At 44.1% G+C, this 23,142-nt stretch overlaps 2 protein-coding genes across 2 annotated transcripts; one reads left to right on the forward strand and one right to left on the reverse strand.

Moving 5' to 3' along the window:
* Window positions 1-1,813: 1,813 nt before the first annotated feature.
* LOC309516560 (olfactory receptor 14A16-like) lies at window positions 1,814-21,871 on the forward strand (the record flags this gene model as incomplete). Its single annotated transcript, XM_082195323.1, has 3 exons — window positions 1,814-2,038; window positions 6,319-6,452; window positions 21,298-21,871. The coding sequence occupies 3 exons, from the start codon at window positions 1,814-1,816 to the stop codon at window positions 21,869-21,871; spliced, it is 933 nt and encodes a 310-aa protein (XP_082051449.1).
* LOC309517292 (integrase/recombinase xerD homolog) lies at window positions 12,033-16,396 on the reverse strand. The gene is made up of 2 exons (XM_082196434.1): window positions 16,200-16,396; window positions 12,033-13,826 (listed from the first exon to the last, which is right to left on the reverse strand). Exon 2 carries the CDS (start codon window positions 13,777-13,779, stop codon window positions 12,856-12,858), a length of 924 nt encoding a protein of 307 aa, XP_082052560.1. The 5' UTR covers window positions 13,780-13,826; window positions 16,200-16,396; the 3' UTR covers window positions 12,033-12,855.
* Window positions 21,872-23,142: the final 1,271 nt, after the last annotated feature.

Here is a 23,142-nt window from a genome sequence, read left to right on the forward strand (position 1 = left end):
CTTCTCTGGAGCAGCAGAAAACAACCTTTCTCCCTCCTCTATGTGACATCCTTTTATATATTTGAACATGGCTATCATATCACCCCTTAACCTCCTCTTCTCCAGGCTAAACATGCCCAGCTCCCTTAGCCGTTCCTCATAAGGCATCGTTTCTAGGCCTTTGACCATTTTGGTTGCCCTCCTCTGGACACGTTCCAGTTTGTCAGTGTCCTTCTTGAACTGTGGTGCCCAGAATGTGTCACATGAGCAGAATCACATGCACATAAATGCTGCTTCCTGCAGTCCTGGTCTGGCTGCCATGCTGCTTTTTCACTCAGTCAGACACATTCTCCAATTCCAAGGAAAGAGGAATTAATTGGTTTCGAGAAATAGTGGCATAGATATTAAATCAACTCTTTTTGGAGAAAACAGTCCCAATCATTGATTTTCATTATTACGTTTCTTGTGCAAATCTGCTAATGCAAGGAACAAATGAAAGGAGGAGTGGGGCAATAGAGGTTAGTCACTGAAAAGTCAGCCCAAAGCTGACAAACAGACCCCCACCCCCCCAAAAAAAAATGTGCCAAAGAGTTTGCACCCCAGCAGTGACTGCAGATGTACAATGGGTTATTTTTTGCAGATTTTGCTAGAGATCTTCTGTGGAAAATGTGGATTAAAGGGGGGGGTACAGCCTATATGTGTACTTTGTATGTATGTTGTCCTCTAGCTGCTGCAAAAACATGCATCATTAGGACCCATAACTGAGTAGTGAGCCCCTTTGCACATATAAGTGTGTGCAAGTGGCTTCTCTTTCTGATGCTCCATCTAATGCACAGATGTCAAGGGATAGCTAGAGGGATATAGAATCATGTTGCAATGCACACATTTGTGAGTCGAGGCCCCATCCCCCACTTTATGATAAAATAAGACACATGGACACAAGTATTTTAGGTTAATGGGCTAAAAAAAGGCCACAACTTTGTTGGTTACAGAATGTGAGTGGTATTGGCTTAGGAACTGGATCCAAACTATATTTGACTCCTGCCCGCTCTGCTGGAAGTCACACAAGGGTTAACAACCAGTAGGGGAGGCTTGTTGATGCTAATCAACTGGAAGCTTTCCCCTAGAGTCACTGGAGGATCACCACCTGGGCTTCGGACAGGAACCAAGACCACTGAATTCCTTTAACGGAATACCTTTCAAAGGGAGGGGTAGGTGATGACCACAACCTCCCCTCCAACACACAACACATTTTCCAATGCCTAACTGCCAAACCTTACAAAGTTGTGATGATTTGCTTTGAGGTAGGCAAAAGAACCAAGTGGCTGGTGTCAATCTGCCGAGTGGAAAAAACCCAACCATGCGTCTTCAACAGGCGACCAACTGAGGTCCATAACAAGCTCAGTTGTTGAATGCATGAAAATAAGAGGGAGGGAAGGAGGGAGGGAGGAAGATCCGTGTGTGCAGGAAACAAACAGACTGAGCCACAGTCCCACGCTCGTTTAAGAGCGGCAAATCACGCCCCACAGCCAGCCATATTGATGCAGTGGGCCATGCATGCCTCCTGCGAAGCGTGGGAAGCGATACCCTCTCACAACCCCTCCCCTTGGCAAAGAGGAGAGGCTTTGCCAAAAGGTGTACAAGGGAAATGAGCGGACATAGTGAGTGGGAAAAAGAACCATCATATTGTTTTCCCAGCAGGAATTAAACTAAGGAAAATGAGATGCATTTGACTGTTAAATTAAAGGAGCTCTGTTTAAATCAAACTAGATAATCAATATTTGTATGCTTAAAATTCTTGATTTCTTCCTTTTACAGGTAGCATGTGAACAAAATGCACAATCTTACATCCATTTCTGTCTTTCTGCTGCTGGAATTCTCAGATGTTCGAGAACTGCAAATCTTACACTTCTTCGTATTTCTGATAGTGTACTTAATGGCAACAATAGGGAATCTCCTTATTGTTATTGCTATTGTGCTTGATCATCACCTTCACACACCCATGTATTTCTTTCTACTGAATTTGGCAATCATGGATCTTGGAACAGTTTCAGTCATGGTACCCAAATCAATGGCGATTTCCCTCCTAAATTGCAGATTTATTTCTTATTTTGGATGTGTTGCTCAAGTTTTCTTTTATTTCTTATTTGGAACGTCAGATTATGCTCTGCTAACTATAATGGCACATGACCGTTATGTAGCCATTTGCAATCCACTCCACTATGAAACAATTATGCACAAAGGAGCCTGCATTCGAATGGTAGCCGTTGGGTGGATTATTAGCCTTCTTAATGCCATATTACACACTGGGGGCACATTTGCCAACAGGTTTTGTTCTAATGTTGTCAATCAATTCTTCTGTGAAATCCCGAAGTTACTGAAGCTCTCCTGTTCTAACTTTTACTTAGTGGAAGTTGGATTTATTGTGCTAAGCTGTAGTATAGGACTTGGTTGTTTCATTTTCATCATCATAACATACATGGAGATCTTTTCTACAGTGCGCAAAATCCCTTCTGTCCTTGGTAAGAAAAAGGCCCTTTCCACTTGCCTCCCCCACCTCACTGTTGTCTCTGTGTTTCTGTTCACTGCAGTGTTTGCTTATACAAGGCCTCCCAGTGAAGCTTCTTCTTATCTAGATATAGCTTTTGCTGTGATGTACTCTATAATTCCTGCCACATTGAATCCATTCATCTATAGCATGAGAAACAAAGAGATCAAAGCTGCCTTGTGCAATCTCTTAGATGTAGGGCATTCTTCTAAAATCATATCCAGAATTCTATAAGAAAGCATGTGCGTGCTTCACAATCACCTTCTGTATGTGATTTCCCCCCTATAATCTGTTGTAGAACATCTGTTTTGCATGAAGGCAGCTCCTGGTTTAAAACTTGGCATCTCCAAGCAGGGCAAGGAATGATGCCCTGTCTGAAGGCCCGGAGAGACAATGGAAGTCAATGCAGAGTACAGAGAAAAATGGAACAATGGATGAATGCATATCAGGCAACTTTGGCACAAATTCCTCCTTTTGCCTCAACTTTATTTTGCATGTCTCCATAATTTGTTCACTTGCGTCTTGTCATAGATATAGACCAATGTATCCCATGATCGACCCTGTCATGTTTCAGTCCTCCAACAGGGAGCTGAGAGAGATATACACCCAAGGCCTATGCTAAATCCTACCTACATCTTAAATTAATAAAGTTGTGGTCATTTTGTAAATCCCAGAACATTGTTTTATTCAGTTTGTTCACCTTAAATTGAGCCTTGTTCCCGGAGCTAGGGGCAATACAAGTGGGATTGCAAAGGTTCTTTGTAAGACAAAAATGAAATAACCCTGGGAATACAGTAGACCTGGTTGATGCTTGGATAGTTTTTTCTGGGAATGTACAGTTTCCCTTTGCCACCAGGCCTTCCTTTTTCCTCTTTCTTTGGTTCCAAACAATCACAGTCTGGCTACACTTCAGAGTTATGGCTATGCCCTGATGGGTCATTCATACCCATTTTTCTTTCTGTACAATTGACACATGAGAATCCATAACCTCCCACTTTTAAAAATTAAAAATTAAAAATGCAACCATTTCATTTACACCATACATATAGAGCTCTCTTAACACTCTTCAAGACCCATGGCTTTCCTATACAGAATCCTGGAAAATCTGATTTGCAGAACAATATGAGAGCTGTTAGGAGACCCCAACAAACCAAGATTCTGGGAACTTTCTCTTTAGTGAATCCTCTCTCTTTACTGCATATAAATGCACCTCTATTTAGGTAGCATTCAGCAAAAGGTTATAATCAAAGTTCTTTTTGGGGTAGAGAGAAAGGCATGGGAAGCGGCAATTCAAACATAGGTTTCAGTGCCATCCGCTTATAATTGGAATAAAATTACTACATCTGGTTGAACCAGTAAGAATTCTGGCAGCCAAGTTCTGCACTAACTGAGGCTCCTGGGTCATATTCGTGGGTAGTCCTATGTATAACCGAATATTGTGATTCAACCAGGAGGTTACCAGAACATGGATTACCATGAAAATTTATCTCTATCCAGAAATGGAAACAATATTTGAATATTATTAAATAATTCTGACATAATGCTAGGCTCACCACAAGTGTCATAATTTTTCATGCATTGAGGAACATATTATAACTGTTATTTTTTTCCTTCTTCCACAAATTTGGAAAAAGTAACATTAATTTGAAGAGTTTAAGCAATGGTTTCAGATCAGCTGTGCTGCACTCTTGGGGTTAAGATCCCAAAATGGCAAAAGAAACTCAGAATAACTCACTTTCCCATGTGTGTTGTCACTATTTGTTGATGCAACATTTAGTGAATTCTATTGTTATATAGGCTGTCTTCACATAGGTAAAAAATCAGTTACACATTCTATACTAAGGGCCACAGCAAGGGCAATGTGGTTGGCTGGGAAAATGCAGGGACTCTCATAAGATCAGAAAATTGAACCCTAACGAAGCTGGAAGGGAAACTGATTTTTCCAAATAAAGGTATGTCAAATTGATTTACGGGGGTTGAATATTTTTTCTTATTTTGATGTAATCTAGAGGTGCTGGTCACTTTTTTCATTTCCAGTCATCTATCGAGTTTCATGTGGTCTCAAGTATACTGAAAAAATCATAATTATGATGCAGTTTTCTACTTTACAGAATGTCTAATTTGTTAACTGTTTCTAGATTTTGAAACCCTATTTAAACTAGCCTAGTCCTCATACAGTAGAACCTCGGGTTGCGAATGTGATCCATGTGGGAGGCACATTTGCAACATGCAGTGTTCACAACCTGCAGTGCCGCGTCTGCGCATGCGTGAGTCGTGATTCGGTGCTTCTGCAGATGTGCAAAGCGCAATTTAGTTGTTCTGTGCATGCGACAGCACCAAAACCCAGAAGTAACCAGTTCCGGTACTTCAGGGTTTGGCGTGGTGCGCAACCAAAAAATGCACAACCTGAAGCGTCTGTAACCCGAAGTACCACTGTATTTATTTGGGACTGGATCTAGGTGAGGCAATAACTTATTGAGCATGTTTAAAGTATTATTGTGCTCTCCCTTCTTGAGTAATTGTATGTAGGGGGAGATTTTCTATTCACCAGGCAGTTCTTTAAAATCCTGTGCATCATATCACACATTCTCTTCTTGAAAAGTCATCGGGAGCAAAAAATATGGCTGCCTGCATCTCTAAATATATTATTGGATGTATTGTCACTTCCTGGAAGCATTTTAAATGACCTTTTATTTTTGTGCTGCTGACTTTACTGGCAGCTCCAAAGAGTTTTAAAATGTTTCTGAAAGAAAGAAGAAAGTCTTCAGACAACTTCATAAGTACTTTTATCTCAAGGACTTTTAGCTCTACATATCATTCTTACATAGATACAATTATGTTATATATTATGTTATATATTATGTATGAAACCCCAATATCATCTACTGAATCAACATTGACTTATTGAATACACACACATATATACTGTACACGCACACACACACACGTCAGCCCACTTGTGAACATTTTTCATGTTTTCAATCACTTGTTGCATTTGTTATTTCGTCATGCCTGCTAAAATAGTAGAAGAAGAAACATTAACTTGAAGAGTTTCAACAATCTTTTCTGATCAACTGTTTCATCAACTTGAAAGTAATAAAATAATTTGCTTTCCTGCATCCTTACATATGCAGACATTTCAAAGACAAAAAATTAGTTACATGTTCTGTGGCAAGGGGCACAGGAAGGTTGAAAGTACTTCATGGAGAAGATGCATGGACTTGCATATCTTTGACAAGAGAAATTGAATCTTGCTATTAAAGGTATTTCAAAATGCTTTAATGGGATTGAGTAGATTTGATGTAAACTTGACATCTATCAAGTTTCTCTTTTCCTATCCTCTATCCATGTTCAATTGGTATCATATATACTTGAAACATGATGCTGCTGATTTAACTGTCATCATACTGTTTGACTTTAAAATGAACAATGGTTCCTTGGTAAATATTCCACATAAATGTAGGAAAGATACAATAAGGAACTTGTTTGAAATAACTGGTTAATGAATATTGACACGTTAACACTTCTCATATTCTTCCTTCTACAGAATGAATGCAACTAATGAAGGCAAAATGGATACTTCCATATCCATCTTTCTGCTGAAAGAATTCTCAGAAGTTCGAAAACTGCAAATCTTACACTTCTTTCTGTTCCTAGGAATGTACATGACAACGGTAACTGGAAATCTTCTCATCGTTGCGGCGGTAGCCCTTGATCATCATCTGCACAAACCTATGTATTTTTTCCTAACAAACCTGGCACTGATGGATGTTGGCACCGTTTCTGCCATCATACCCAAATCTATGGTCAATTCCATCATGAACAGCAGGTCAATTTCATATTCTGGGTGTGTGGTTCAAGTTTTCTTCTTCTTCTTCTTTGCAGCATCAGACCTTTCCCTTCTAACGGTAATGGCACACGATCGGTTTGTTGCCATCTGCCACCCATTACAATATGAGACAATAATGCACAAAGCAGCTTGTATTCAGATGATCGTCATTGTGTGGATTACAAGTCTTCTTTATGCCATGTTGCACACTTGTGGCACGTTTGCAAACACCTTCTGTTCAAACACTGTCAATCAATTTTTCTGTGAAATCCCAAAGTTACTGAAGCTCTCCTGCTCTAACATTTACCTAGTTGAAGCAGGGTTTATTTTGATAGGGTTTTTTATAGGAATAGGATGCTTCATTTTCATCACCATAACATACATGCAGGTGTTTGCTGCAGTGCGCAAAATTCTTTCAGTACATGGTAAGAAAAAAGCCCTCTCAACTTGCCTTCCCCACCTCACAGTTGTCACTGTGTTTGTGTTCACTGCAATCTTTGCCTATGCACGGCCTCCCAGTAGTGTTTCTTCTGATCTGGATATAGTTTTTTCTGTTATATATACCATAATTCCTCCTATGTTGAATCCATTCATCTACAGCATGAGAAACAAAGAAATCCAAACTGCTTTGTGGAAACTCTTACATTTAGGGCATTCTTCTAAAAGTATATTTAGAGTTCTATAAAAACCACGTTGTATCTGTTTCTGCATGCGAATGGTTGGCCCTACATTTTTTCAGCTTGAACTGAAATCATTTTAATATTTCTTAGGGATTGCTCTGCGATCCCTTCATCCAATTTTCTATGTTATCCATCCATTGTTCTCCTTCTACCACTTTTAAGATTGTCTATTTCACCTCCAACACATTCAAATGTAGTGCAATCAGACTTAACTGTGTCAGTAAATCCTAAGAGAAGGTCATTTGATTATCTTGTTCAGTTAGAAAAGGTTCGATTCGGTTGAAGGACGTTGTGCATATATTGGTTTCTATTTGATAATAATATATTTTAAAGTAATGTATTGAATCTGAAACTTCATGCTGCAGACAATACACAATACTAGGAATGAAATATATAGTGGGGTAGTACTGTGGAATATTTGAGGGCTCTGCATCCTTTATCTCTCTCATTTGAGAAAGTTATGGGACAAGTTCCAAAGGGGGGGATGCACTGGGACATCCAATCTCAGTGATCATGGGTAGGAGGAGGAGTTGCACTAAGACGAGACTATGTCATTACCAAGGAGGCAGGCTTAGTCATTGTTTGAAGACTATCCCTGCCTCTGGGTCTGGTCTTGACCGGTTGGAAACTGGAATCAACAAGGGAAACCCACATGACCTGAAGGTGTTGCTGTGCAATGCTAGGTCAATGATTCATAAGACCACTGCCATCCATGACTTGATTGTGGTTCCAGTCCTCCAGCAGGAGGCTGGAATGGATATGCACTCAATGTCTGAGCCAAAAGTCCACCTATATCTGTAATGGATAAAGTTGTGGCCATTTAAAATCCAGATAGTTGTTTTCTGAATTATTAATCATATTTTACATGTAGAGACTGAGCCAGGGGTTGGCAATAATGCGACTGGGCTTGCAAATTATTATATTTTATTAAATTTATGTTCTGCCCTTCAGCCCAAGTTCATAGGGTGGTCTACATTATAAAAATACAAAACACATAACAATAAACAAACAAAGCAGCTCTGCTGAGGACAGGACTCAGCAAAAGACCATTCTAGTCCTGCTTCCGCGCTGGTCATGGGACCGAGACGGCTCTGGTCGCCCTAACAGATGATCTCCGCAGGCACCTGGATCGAGGCGGGTCGGGGCTGCTGATTCTTCTAGACCTGTCAGCAGCGATCGACATGGTCGATCACTAACTCCTGGACCACTGCCTTGCCGACGTGGGGATCCAGGGCACAGTCCTTCAATGGCTGCGCTCGTTTCTCTCTGGTCAGGGAGAGTGGGTGGCGCTTAAGGGGAATTGTCATTGCGCCACTCCTTTGTGTGTGGAGTGCCTCAGGGTGCGATACTCTCCCCGATGCTTTTTAACATCTTTATGCGCCCCCTCGCCCAGCTTGTCCGGAGTTTTGGGCTGGGTTGCCATCAGTATGCTGATGACACCCAACTCTATCTGTTGATGGATGGCCATCCTGACTCGGCCCCAGACACACTGACCAGATGTTTGGAAGCTGTGGCTGGATGGTTACGTGGAAGCCGGTTGAAGTTAAATCCTTCGAAGACAGAGGTCCTCTGGCTGGGACGGGATGATATGGGATGGGGGGGGGGCAACTCCCATCTCTTGTGAGGTGCAATTAGTGCCAGAACCGTCCGTTAAGAGTTTGGGTGTAATCTTTGATACCTCCCTCTCTATGGAGGCGCAGATTACAGCTATAACAAAGTCGGCATTTTTTCATCTCCGCCAAGCTAAGCAGTTGGCCCCTTATCTCTCTCGCCCTGACCTAGCCACTGTGATCCACACGACGGTCACCTCCAGACTGGATTATTGTAACTCGCTCTACGTGGGGCTGCCCTTGAGACTGACCCAGAAACTCCAGCAGGTGCAGAATGCCGCGGCGAGACTCCTTATGGGGTCTTCGCTGCGAGATCACATTCATCTGGTACTATACCAGCTGCACTGGCTCCCGGTGGAGTACAGGATCAGGTTTAAGGTGCTGGTTTTAACCTTTAAAGCCCTATACGGCCTAGGACCCTCGTACCTACGGGACCGCCTCTCCTGGTATGCCCCACAGAGGAACCTACGGTCTGCAAATAAAAACATCCTGAAGGTCCCAGGCCTCAGAGAGGTTAGGCTGGCCTCAACTAGAGCCAGGGCTTTCTCGGCTGCGGCCTCAATCTGGTGGAACGCTCTGTCACAAGAGACTAGGGCCCTGCGGGACCTGACATCTTTCCGCAAGGCCTGCAAGACAGAGTAGTTCCACCAGGCCCTTGGTCAGGGCCCAGCCTGACTCCCCCCTCTGGCAACCTGCACAGAATTTTCCTTAACGGTTGCCATTAATTTGATTTTAATTAATTTTTATAATGAAATGTTTTTAGAATGTTGGATTATTTGATTGTTGGATTATTTGATTGTTGTTAGCCGCCCTGAGCCCGGCTTCGGCTGGGGGGGGGGGGCGGGATATAAATAAAAATTATTATTATTATTATTATTATTATTATTATTATTATTAACCTAAGAATGTATGTGACAAGCAGGCTAATATGGGTAGTTACAAAGGTAAGTTCCAGTGCCAGCCACTTATAACTGGAGTAACATGACTCCATCTGGCAGCCAGGTTCTGCACCAACTAAGGTTTCTTAGTCATATTCAAGGGCAACACCATGTGTAATGCAATGCAGCAGTTCAATAAGAAGGTTAACAGAGCATGGACTGCTGCGAAAGCCTAGCTCTATGCGGTAATGGCCACTGCTGAATAATCTGCCAAAACTTGTAGAATATACTCCATCCCACCAAATGACAATGTTAGATCAAAGAACATTGATAGAAGTTTTTCAGCATGGTTTTAGAGAAGCCCTCAATTGCCTCACTTTATTGATAGAAGTGCTTCTCAGTCTTGCCAGTACCTGCCAGCAAGGTCACTTCCCATTCCCTTTTGCTTAGAAAATCTATAGCATGGAGTCAAGCTGAATAAGGCTGTGGGTAAGACAGGTCTTCAGCTTTGTACCAAGTAACTTACAGTAATTTCAGACATATGATTTAAAGTAATTTAAAGTCTTCACATGAGGAAATTGAAAAATAATAGATCACATTCAAATTACATATAAAACTCCCCAGAAGCAATTGTTAGCTGATCATAGAAATGGGGAAAAGATTTGGAGCAATTTGCATTTAAAGGCAAAGCTTCCTAATTTACACTTCCCAAGACAATAGGGTTTTTTGGGGTTTTTTAATTGTCAACAGGTGTCGAAATATAACCAATCAGATGCCCTTTTCTGGTATGTGGCCAGCACCAAATATATATCTCCCTTCAGGACTCTGGTACATCCTGACCCCAGGGCTTTTCTTCAACCGGAACTCATCAGAACTCAGTTCCAGCACCTATCAGGTGGGCACCATTGCTATTGCAAGGGAGGGGTTCATGGTGAGTTCCAGCACCTCTTTTTCTAGAAAAATATCACTGCTGACTCCATTTAAGTGGGACAAGATCTGGGAAAACCCTAAATATACAGAACTGGGTGTAACTTAAAGAACTTAAACGATATATAACTATATAAAAAAAGTTTTATGAAATATTATTCCAATATGTGATCACAGTGGGGAGACTAATATGGACATGGACAGAAGACTTTACTATTAATCAATATGAATGATGGTAGGAATTAATGGAGGTAAAGTTGACCTAATTGAATTTTCAACCACATTGAATTCAAGGTCATGAAATCTCTGGGCTACACAACAATGTGATAATAGAATGATACCAGTCACAAGCATCCACTATGTGCATCATATGTGAGGTCTGGATTGTTTGAAATGTCCTAATTTGCGCAGCGTCCCTCACTTTTTTTTTTTTCTTAAGTGGAAGAATCATGCTGGCCAGGCTTTTACATTTATTGTTTTCCACACAGAATATCGACCTTGTATGTGATGCAATATATGTTGGGGAGAGCACAGTGCTCCTTTGCGTGTTGAGTTCCGCAGTGCCACCCCCCAAAAATTCACACAACACACGTTCATTTTTGTTTAAGGTTTTTGGCATAATTTTGGCCACAACTTTATTAAAATACAGCCAATGTGAGTGGTTGCTTAGGCACTGGTTATGACTACTGTCCTTGCCCCCGAGGACAGAGCTGAAACTTCCGGGCACCACCGGAAGCCAGCGTGGGAAACAATTGTTGGGGAGAAATGAGGCTGGGAATTCAGTCCAACACCTCTCACCCTCATGTTCCGGTGGGGCTTGCACGGCCCAAGCCCGGCACCACGGACAAGGACGAAAGAATGGCAAGCCCCTGGATTCCTTTAACGGAATTCCCATTCGCATCATTTGGAGGGATAGGCACCTTACCCCTCCAAGCACCAATTTAACCAATGCCTAACCGCCAACCTTACAAGTTGTGACGATTTGCTAAGCAGTAGGCAAAACCCAAAGGCACACACTAATCAGCCAGATGGGAAAATTCCTACTGGGCCCCCGCACCAATGCGAACGACCCCATGACAGGCAGAGCAAGGTCAATTGAACCCAAGAACCACCCTATAAAAGGGAGGGGGGGCGGGTGATCCAATGCAAAACGGCCAAGAGGACGTCCCCTAGTCCTACTCCTCAATTTATAGACTCTGACTCCTCCTCCGAAAATAGCAACACCAAAAAATCCCCAGCAACCCAATTTAACCCCCTACCAGCTTGGTTCTCCAAATTTGCCTAATCACGATGGTGGCCTGCTCCCCAACCGCAACACGTGCTCTCTGCTAGTGAGAACACGCTTTGCGTGTTGAGTTCCGCAGTGCCACCCCCCAAAAATTCACACAACACACGTTCATTTTTGTTTAAGGTTTTTGGCATAATTTTGGCCACAACTTTATTAAAATACAGCCAATGTGAGTGGTTGCTTAGGCACTGGTTATGACTACTGTCCTTGCCCCCGAGGACAGAGCTGAAACTTCCGGGCACCACCGGAAGCCAGTGTGGGAAACAATTGTTGGGGAGAAATGAGGCTGGGAATTCAGTCCAACACCTCTCACCCTCATGTTCCGGTGGGGCTTGCACGGCCCAAGCCCGGCACCACGGACAAGGACGAAAGAATGGCAAGCCCCTGGATTCCTTTAACGGAATTCCCATTCGCATCATTTGGAGGGATAGGCACCTTACCCCTCCAAGCACCAATTTAACCAATGCCTAACCGCCATGGAGCCAACGGCTCACCGCCAAACCACTCACAACCCCAGCCAAGACCTCAGCTTGACCACCACTGCACCTATCCAGGCTTCATTACCCGAAGCCGAAAGGTGCACGCCGTCATCTCGAAATAAGGATGGCCTCTGGGAAGAAATTTCGGTATGAAAAATCACATCCCCGCCGAACTCCAAAACCTTTTTTGATACTGCAGTATTGATGCGACTTCTGGCTCTCTCAATGGCGGCCGGGCAATGACTGCCCCTCCAAGAGCGCCGTTGAAGCAGCCTTGACCAAAAAATTTTTGCTGCCGGCATCATAGCTCGCAGCGTCTCCAAGTCCAATAAAATGGCAGCACGCAGTGAACGACAGTCCAAAGAAACCAAGTCGTTCTCGCCCAGATGTACCACAATGGCCGACGGGGGTTCTTCCCATAGCAACTGCCTCCGAATCCGAGGCAGGAGCTCCGACCAATGCATTCCCCTTCTGGACAGCCAGGACAACCGAACATGTTGAGGAAGGCCGAGACCGGGACCCATTCGCGACTGCCGCGCAGCGACACCAGCCCAATGGACGATGCTGTGCCCCACCATCCATATGCGGACAGGCGCCAAACCTAATATAAATAAACAAAATAATGTGAGGTCCTCGTTTAACGGATATAATTCTTGAACACTCCCGACTTCCAGCGACCCAACTCCTTTATCCTGGCTGCTGACAAGCCCCAATGTGCTGCCGTAGTGGCAGCCCCTATCCTGAACGAGTGTGGGGCAAAATCCTTTGCCCTGCCGCCACCCGCCAGGATTGCTTTCCGCATTATTTTCGCAAACTGTTGCCTTGAAAGGGGCGAACCATCCTCATGCCTAAGTAGCGGACCATCCCCAGGGGAGCGGATGGACAGGTACCTCCTGACATCCTTCACAGGGCAAGGGCCCGCCTCCCCAGTAGCCGGGAGACGAATGATTGCACCCCTACCCCTCTGATCCGTCTTCGAGCGCCTTATTGTAATTTGAAGTTCCACAGGAGACAGCTGCACGTCCTGCAACAAAAGGCCCCGTGTACAGCCATCCCTATGAACCTCAACCACAATTTCACCCACTCTTAGGGCACCAAAAAAGGCGATCGAAAAGGCGGCCGAAAAGAGGCGAGCCTCATAGCCGGACCAGCACACCCCCCGCAGCTTTCTGCGCATTACGCACAACATATCAAAAGATATGGGTAATCGACTTGTCGGGCGGGAAGGACAAAGTCTACTCCATCCTTCCAAGGCTTTGCGGACAATGAACTTCGCACAAGGGTCCTTATCAAAGAATACCTTGCAGAAAAATGCTATAGCGGCAGCATGTATCCTAATCGTCTTAGCTGCCCTGCCCAGCTGAAATAAATGTGCTAAATAACTCAACACCTGCGAAGATGTGGGCGAAGCCCTTTTTAAGTCGCAGGCAGATTGCTGCATGAATGTTACAAAATCACCCCACACTTTTGTGTATGAACGTAAGGTAGAAGGGGAGACCGATGCCGCTACTCCCTGTAAAACTAATTGCTGCCAAGGCTCCAGAGATGTTCCGGGAAACATTCCGGACGTATCCGAGCCTCTGGAACCAGGAGTCTGAACCGCTCCATCTGAAAACGGGACAGAGCATCAGCAATTTCGTTAGACACCCCGGGGACAAAACGTGCTGAAAAAACTATATTATAACGTAAGCAATGTAACACAAAAACCTGCAAAAGGGCCGACACCCGGGGGGAGCGTGACGACAGCTTGGCCAAAACTGACACCACCGCTTGATTATCGGTCCAGAAGCAGACACGACGGTCCCTGAACTCCTCAACCCACAAATGCACTGCCACTGCAATGGGAAAAAACTCGAGAAAAGTTAGGTCCCGCGTAATCTCTCCCCCTTGCCAGGTCTTTGGCCAACGTTCCGCACGCCAACGTCCCTTCCAATAGAGTCCAAAGCCCAGGGAACCGGCAGCATCAGACTGCACTTGAAAGTCATTCTGCAAGTTCAAAGTGTCTTGCCAAAGTGACACCCCATTGAATTCCTCGAGGAATTCCAACCAAATGGAAAGATCAACCTTTACCTGACTAGAGAGGCGCACACGATGATGCGAGGCTTTCAACCCTGAGGTGAGGCGAGCCAGGCGAGAGCAGAAGGGGCGCCCCGGCGCCACCACTCTACAAGCAAAATTCAAGTGTCCCAACAGCGATTGAAGCTGCCGAAGAGACACCTTCCTCAAAGGGAGTAGTTCCTCTATTACCCTCCTCAAATTTGCTAGTTTGTCGCTTGGCAAGCTAGAAGTTTGAGCAACAGTATCCAAAAGGATACCCAGATAAGTAAGCCGAGTCGAAGGACCCTCAGTCTTGTCCGCGGCTAGGGGCACCCCCAATTCCTGTGTAAGATCGGCAAAAGCTTGCAAAAGCACCGAGCAATCGCCAGTATCAGGGGCTGAGGCCAATAAAAAATCATCCAAATAATGAGTGACTCCGCTCAGGCCGGTTTTTGATTTGAGAGCCCATTCCAAAAAGGTACTGAAAGATTCAAAAGCGGCACAAGCAATCGAACATCCCATCGGCATTGCCTTATCAAAATAATAGTTGCCCTCAAACTGAAAACCCAGCAACCAAAAATCTTCCGGATGAATTGGCAAAAGGCGAAAGGCTGACTCGATATCGCATTTTGCCAATAACGCAGAATGGCCGAAGCTCCGAATCAACTTGATTGCCTGATCAAGAGATGCGTACTTCACTGAGCAGAGTTCAGGAGGGATGACGTCATTAACTGACGTACCCATGGGGTGTGACAAATTATGAATTAAACGAAATTCCCCCGGTGCCTTCTTAGGCACAATACCCAATGGGGATACATGCAAATTTGGAAAAGGAGGGGTGACAAAAGGACCGGCCATCCGACGCATGGCCACCTCCTTTGCAATCTTCTTGCGAGCAACCTGAGGTAGCTCACGAACTGACTTTTGGTTAGCAGGATTCCTTGCCACAGGCGACTCAACTACCGGAATCCGAAAACCTTGAGAAAAACCATTACCCAAATAATCTGCAGCCTCCCTATTGGGGTATGACTGCAACCAAGTTAACAAAACCCCCAGGCGAATAGGTGTAAAAGCTAAAGAGGTCAACGAGCTATTTTGCAGTTCCCGCGGTGTTTGCGGGAGGAGCGGGCTTTGGGGGTTGCTGAGAACCCCCTTTTCCACCACGAAAGGGCCGCCGGCCTGCAAAACAAGAGGAAGTGGGATGCGAGCCATTGCATCTTTCGCAGGCGTGGACGAATTTGCACCCCTGTCGATTACAAGACCCTTTGTTGAAGTCCCAGCAGAACAGGCGGCGGCCAGTTTTTAAAACCCCTGTCTTAGGCTTCTGCTGCTCAGGAGCCTTTTTATCAATAAGTGGGGCCACGTGGGTGGTCCATACGTCAAGATCTTTCCGATCCCAGCGAGCAGACGGAATTTTTGCTGCGCGGCGCCGGAAAGCCTCATCATACTTTATCGCGGCTTTTTCACCTGCTCTGGTGAATGCCGAGCGAACGATAGACAAATAAACCATTAAATGAAGAGATCTCCGGGGATAAGCAGCCATTACCACACCAGCAAAGACCTGGAAACAATCAAGCCAAAGTTCGAACGAACGATCTGCATTGGGAACCCCCTGGCGCTTTTTGGAAGAACTACTCTTCTCTTGGTCCTCCGAGGGCGGGGCCAACTTAAACATGTCTACATATCGCCCATCCAAAATCCTAGAGCGCACCTTCGATGACAGGTGCAAACCAGGAATAACATCTCTGGCGGAGTTGGTGGATACTTTAACGTCTGGTACCAAAACGCCATCCAAACATTCCTGAACGATGCCATATCTAGCCCGATGTGTGTTGGACCGGCGCTCCCAAGCCCACTTAGGAAGCCCCGATGCGGATTCGCCAAATCCCCAGTAAAGTTCCAGTGAGTTACCTGCCTCCTCGTCAGAACTGGAAGATGACGTACCGGTATAAGAAGTAGAGGAGTCATCCCTCCTACGCTTTGCGTGCTTCCGGGAAGACTTCCTGCGGCGACGCTTCCCGCCCGAAGACTTCCTGGCCGGAACCGGTAAGCTGTCTTCAATGGAAGATTCCGATTCCTGATCCGGCCGAGAGAGACCTGGGACCGATGGAGAAGAAACCACCCGTGAGGGACCAGGAACAGATGCTTCCTCAATAGTAGGCAGCACTAACCTACCATGGCGGGAAGAAGGGGCCGAATGGGCACCCCTCCCCGAAGGTCTCCGCGAAGGATGGGACCTCCGTGCCCGGCCACGAGCAGCAGGTATGTATCGGGATTGTGTTGGCTGGGGGTCACTTCCCCCACCATAGGAAACAATTCCCCACTTTCATCCTCCTCAGATGACGACAAGACTGGTGATGATGCGCCCACAGGAGGAGGCGGTGCTGTTGATGTGGACGGCTGACTGGAACACTGCTGTAGAAAGCCATCCAGATTAGCCGCGAAGCGAGATAAAGCCGCAGGATCGCCGGCCATGCTGGACACCAAGGACTGCACTCGTCCCTCTGGTTGTCTTGTCACAGGTGAGCGTAACGCCTGCGATGGGCCTCTAATAGGCCGTTTTGCAGTGGAAGATGGACCAGGGCGAGCTGCGTCCCGCTTTGGAGCCATACCTGCTAGGCAATAAGAAAATAAAAATAGAAAATTCCAAACAGTTAACGAGTAAACAGGCCTGACCCGGTAGCACTTGAAACCAAGAACTCCAGAACACTTAAGACAATTAACTTCAATAGAACCAGGCACAAAATTAAACAATTCTAATTAAAATCCTTAACGTAAAATTATTACGCGCCTTCCAAACCAGCCTGCAAGGATAAAAGAGTAGGCAGCCCAATTAAGGGCTCAACCACACACACAAAAAAAGGGGTTATTCAGTCAATTCGAAAGAGAAACCTATAAGAAAATCAAAATTCCGCAGCAAAAACAATTGCAATGGTGCAATAATCAGATCCACCAGCAGGTGGCACTATGACAGCCTGTCCACTAAAGGAGAGGAGGCTGCAATACCAACTAGGCCACCAGGGGAGCTCAAGAGTAGGCCGGCTGCAATACCGGCAAGGCCACTAGGGGAGCTCCGGGGTAGGCAGCCTGCAATTACTGCCACCGGCCACAAGGGGGCGCAGGCCAAATTGCCGACGCACGATCCCTAGCCTCTCCAAACGGATCGGCAATGGAGGGCCCTGACGCAGCAAGGCTCCTCCAACGAGGCACAGGCCGCTCCGAGGCCCCAGGAAGCCCTGAAGGCCTCAATCCACCCCCAAGCGGCGCCTGCTGCTCGCAAGATAATCGAGGCCTCCTGTATCAGGCGCTGGCCGCGCCACGCGATCCCGCCGGTATCCCCCGACAATTATTTAATTATTTTCCTTTCAGCCCGCCGGAGCGACGGGGACGCGCCAGAAACCGCAACCACACGGGAGCCGGCTCGAAAAAGGGGGTACAGGTAAGACAAAATAGGGAGAGGGACGGGGAAAGGAAGGGGGACTAGGAGCGCTTCGTGGCTCAGAGCCGCAGGGCGATCCTCCGAGCAATTAGGGCCTCCCTTCGGAGGGAGACGATGGAGGGAATGTGGGGGGGGGAGGGAAGGATGGAAGCCGGCTGCGCACCGAGGCCGCGGAGCCGCGGAGCGACCCCTCGGGTGGGTGCAGGGTATTCCCGCAGTACGCTGTAAGCGGCTCGGCCGCACTCCGCGGCCCTAGAAACGGCCTGGAACGGCGCAATAAAGGAGAAACCTCCCTGACTAGGGAGGGGGCACCCCCCCCTGCCTAAGGAAACGAACCCACGAGGAACTTAAGCCAAGAAATTAAATTAACGAGGAACAATAAATCCGGTATAAAATTAAGGCAGGGGGGCAATAGGAAGCAAATAGAATGGAAATACAACCGTCTCAGACACCAAGCAGCTCCTTGATCCAATGCAAAACGGCCAAGAGGACGTCCCCTAGTCCTACTCCTCAATTTATAGACTCTGACTCCTCCTCCGAAAATAGCAACACCAAAAAATCCCCAGCAACCCAATTTAACCCCCTACCAGCTTGGTTCTCCAAATTTGCCTAATCACGATGGTGGCCTGCTCCCCAACCGCAACACGTGCTCTCTGCTAGTGAGAACACGCTTTGTCATAAAAATAGGAACACTCCTCATGTGTTTTACATGAGACATATTTCGATCCATAGATAATTTCTCTTGGGACCACTACTATTGAATGCTACTGGGATTTGTTGTTTCTCCAAGAATACATGCAGAGTGTAGAGTCATAAAACCTTGTCACTACAAGGTACATATTTACCCACACAGAAGATATGGAAAATCAAGAAACTCGTTTTAGAGATTTTGACTTTATTTTCATGAAATACAAATGAAGAAATCAAGCAAGACTAATGACAATGCAGCATGCAAAGGTAAAAAAGAAGGAAAGAATAAACTCTCCCTCCTAGTGTTTTCCCAATTGTCATGCAGTAGGAAATGCCAGAGAATAATTTGCAATGTAGAAAACTTGGCAGGTGGCCTGACATAATCCATCACAACATCCTCTCCTTACATCTGCTAAACTCACTTTAACATTGAGAAAGCGACTGCAGCCTAGATATTTCAATTGTTGTAAGCATTACCTAGATAACATTTGTGAAGCAGTCTGAACCCTTGAAATATTTTATATACATGTTAAGCAGTGTATAACTGTCAAGTGTCAGCATCAAAAAATCACAACCTACCATTTCATAACTGGGATGTTTCTGGATTGCTTAATACTGGCAGTAAATATTCTGTAGCTGCTGTATTTTTATGGTAAAGTGCAGTAACCTGGTTTCTGCATGCATCTGTTCATGTGGTATGGACTCCATACAGAAAGCAAAAGATCTGTGATTATTGAAAAGCAATCCCCTTTAAATTCAATGTGACTGACTGCCAGATATGTGTACATAGGATTGCACCCTTACCTAAGCACATGCAGCTTGCATTTTTGTACGTGAATATAGCTGACTGAACACAGTGGGATCTACTTCTGAGTGCACACACTTGCACTATTTAAATGTCTGGGTTAATGCCCTGTGTATGCACACTTCTCTTTTGCTGAATGCAAACTTCTTCTACTTTGTCTTACACACAAAAACATACGCAGTGTCTTATCTCCTCACAGGAACACAAACATATGTTATCTTTAATTTTCACAAATCTCTTCATCTCATCTCATTTGTTAGACTCGGGGGGGGGTGCCCTTTTTCAGCACACTATGTGCACCTGTGTCCCCCCCACCAAATAGTGACTCTGAAGAATCAGCTGTACGATTCAACACTTAATTTAGATATATTAGCTAAAATAGTCACTAGCTTCCAAATACTGATTCTTTTATGACACATATAATTCAATAATCAAACCATCTCCTGTTTTATGATCAGAATTAAGATCTATATAGTTTTGAAAATAAAAATTGCTGAAAGAATTGTTATCCAATGAGTAGAGTTTATTAGATCAGGATTACTCATAAGTGGACAGCAGGCCTCCTTTCCAGCAAATGTCATTGGAATATGTGGGAATAAACAAAGTTGGCAGCATATTGGGCATCCCCATTGAAGGAAAAGGACTGTATCCTTTACTGGTATGTATAGGTACAATAGAGGTGGGGGAGGGGGGCTTTTTATATGTTATAAATTTATTCAATGTAACCATTTCCAAAAACCTGGTGTTAAGCCATACTTCCAGACATGTTAGTTGTGTCTAGTTTGTTGCAGGAAAACCAACATAGGGCAGATCTAAGCTATACACTGAAAGCAAACTTAACTCACACTTAAAGCACATGTTTAAAGGTTCTTTGGGGGAAAGTCATGTGCTTCAAATGAGCTTGGATATGCTTTCAAATGTATAACATGAAATGACCTATAGATTTCTGTGGCACTTTAAAGTTTAACAGAATTGTGGCATAGACTTTGTGGCATGGTGGAACATAAACTTTAATGAACTGAGAGCCTTTTGATTGACTAAAACAAAGTCCCTGAAAGCATATTTTTATGTCTTTTGCTCCTCTTTTTAACATTTATATCCTTTTTTCCACGTAGTTCCATGTACTTGGCATATCCATGTAGGGACTGGAGAGATCCTTGTTGGAACATCTGTAGAACTGCTGCCAGTCCGTGTAGACAGTTTTCAGTTAGATAGACCAAAGTTCTGACTCAGAGTTAAGTAACTTCATTTATTCCCATGTTTCTTTTTTTGGGTAGCAGGAAACTGTGTTTAGGAGCAATGAGAGGGTCCATGAGTTCTTCTCCAGTTCTTCCCCAGTTCAGATTTTACCCTGAACCAGAAAAGAATTTTCAAGCTTTTGAAGTGCTTTCCTTTTCTTCGACTCAAGCAGCTGAGTCTTTGAAGGTTGTAAACCACAACCTGGCAAGCTTTGACAACACCTCAGGTACATCATTCACAGCAAAATTTTATGTATTTCTATTCAAAAGCATATAGGGTTGCAACTCTAATTGTTTGAAGTCTCTTTACTTCCAAAAAGCTGTCTATCATATATATATATATATATATATATATATATATATATATATATATATATTGCTTCATTTCTATCGTTACTGATTGTGACAGATCATAAAAAATGTTAATAAATTGCTGAATACATGCATTAAATAAGCTCTCTCTCTCTTTCTCTCTTTTGTATCAGCAGCCATGCCACATCTGTAGGAGAAAATGCCTAATTCAACTGTCCTTCCTACTTTTCTTCTCTTGGATTTTTCTGACAACTGGGAGCAAAACATTTTGTACTTCACTCTTTTTTTAGTGATTTACTTGGCAGCCTTGACAGCAAATTTTCTTATCATCTCAGCGGTTTCCCTGGATCAACAGCTTCATACCCCCATGTACTTTTTCTTGGTGAATTTATCTGTTGTTGACCTTGGTTCCATTTCTGTCACCATCCCCAATGCCATGGTCAATTCACTTTGGAACACCAGAGAGATTTCATTTTCTGGGTGTGTTGCACAAGTGTATTCTTTGTTCTTCTTCTTGATCTCAGATTTGTTCTTGCTCACAGGCATGGCGTATGATAGGCATGTTGCCATCTGTGACCCACTGCACTATGAGACAGTGATGGGCAGGAAAGCCTGCATCCAGATGGCAGCCAGTGCATGGATAGCTGGCCTTCTTTACTCGGCCTTACACACCGGTAGCACTTTTGCCATCACCTTCTGCTCCAACATCATCAACCAGTTCTTCTGTGAAATCCCACAACTGCTGAAAATTTCCTGTGATAATTTATACCTCATTGAAGTTGGAGTTATTGCTTTCAGTGCATTTATAGTCTTTACCTGTTTTGGTTTCATAGTTGTTTCCTATGTGCAGATTTTCAAGTCAGTGCTCAGAATCCCTACTACTCAAGGACGAAATAAGGCCTTCTCAACTTGCCTACCACATCTCATTGTTGTCTCCTTATTTATAAGTACTGGTGCCATTGCCTACTTGAAGCCTGTCTCAGGTGCACCTTCAGATCTGGATCTGGTGATTTCTGTATTATATTCTGTAGTACCTCCACTGATGAATCCAATTATTTATACCATGAGGAACAGGGACATCAAAGTTGCACTTTGCAAAATGTTTCAGTACATTGTTTCTTACAGGAAATAAGGAAGCTTTTCCCACTGTGAATCCGGTATCCAGCCCTGTGAGGTTTAATTAGAAACAATTGACTTTTATAGGCAAATGCCAGAATGAAACGGGACATAACATAGATATGTATATGCATGTATGAATCTATCTAGTCATCTCACCCATTTAAACTATTGCACTGAAGTTATTTGAATCCTTTGAGTTCAGTCCTGAGTATGAGTAACAACGGATGCATTTTGTCAAAAGTTCATCACTGTTACAGGTGCCACATAATATATGTTCTGCATTTGTAAGAAATATATATATATTAGTGTGGTGGCACCTATGCTGTGGAACTCCCTGCCTATTGACATTAGGCAGGTGCCTTCACTGTACTCTTTTGGATGCCTGCTGAAAATATTTTTGGCTAGATAAGCCTACACAAAGGATTGAAATGGCGACATGTTTTCAGTTTATTTCTGGGTTTTTTAATTTTAAAAAGTTTTAATTGTTTTTACTAGTAATATTGCTGTTTTATTCTTTCTGTAACCCACTTTGAAGTTTTCTACAATCAAACACAATATAAATTTTATGAAATAAATAAAATTAATTTTTAAGAATGATCTTTTAATCTTCCACTGACATTAGTCACCTATATACATAAAAATCCAAGGCTCACATCACACAGACCCTATTGGAGGATGTGTAGTGCAGCATCAAAGTCCTAGATTGTATGAAGTCAGCTCTAACCATGTAGTAATCTGACCTTGCACTCTGTAGGAAACTGTACTTTCTTATATATTCATTGAATATAGTTCTCAGCAAATAATATTAATGTGGGTATTGCTTAACACAGAGAATGAATCCATTTACAACAATAGATCTGAGGGTTACTGAAAATACAATAAATTGTTGAAAGCTACAGAAATTTAAGATCAGCAGAACTATAATTATATTTCTCAGTATAGATACTGTAAACACATACATTTTAAAGGTGGGTGAAAATGAACATTTCTCTACCTCCCAAAGCAATTAATTTTTCCCCCCAAGGGTGACCTCAATGTATATCCCTGGAGGACACCAGAGGGATGGATTTCTCCCCCTCATTTGCTCCAAAGCTTTTACTTTCATGCTAGCAAGTGGAACCAGTTGAGTTGAGGTGCAGGCTGATGTGGCATAACAATGATAGCACAACTGGAGGAAAGGAGCTGCATAGCTTCTTCTCATCTCACCCCCAATGTCACAGGTACATCATAGGTTTTCCAATTGAAAAAGGCACCAATTAGAACATAGGGAGGGAGCATATGCAA

Source organism: Podarcis vaucheri (assembly GCF_965113315.1).
Source record: "Podarcis vaucheri genome assembly, chromosome: 13".
Lineage (NCBI taxonomy): Eukaryota > Metazoa > Chordata > Lepidosauria > Squamata > Lacertidae > Podarcis > Podarcis vaucheri.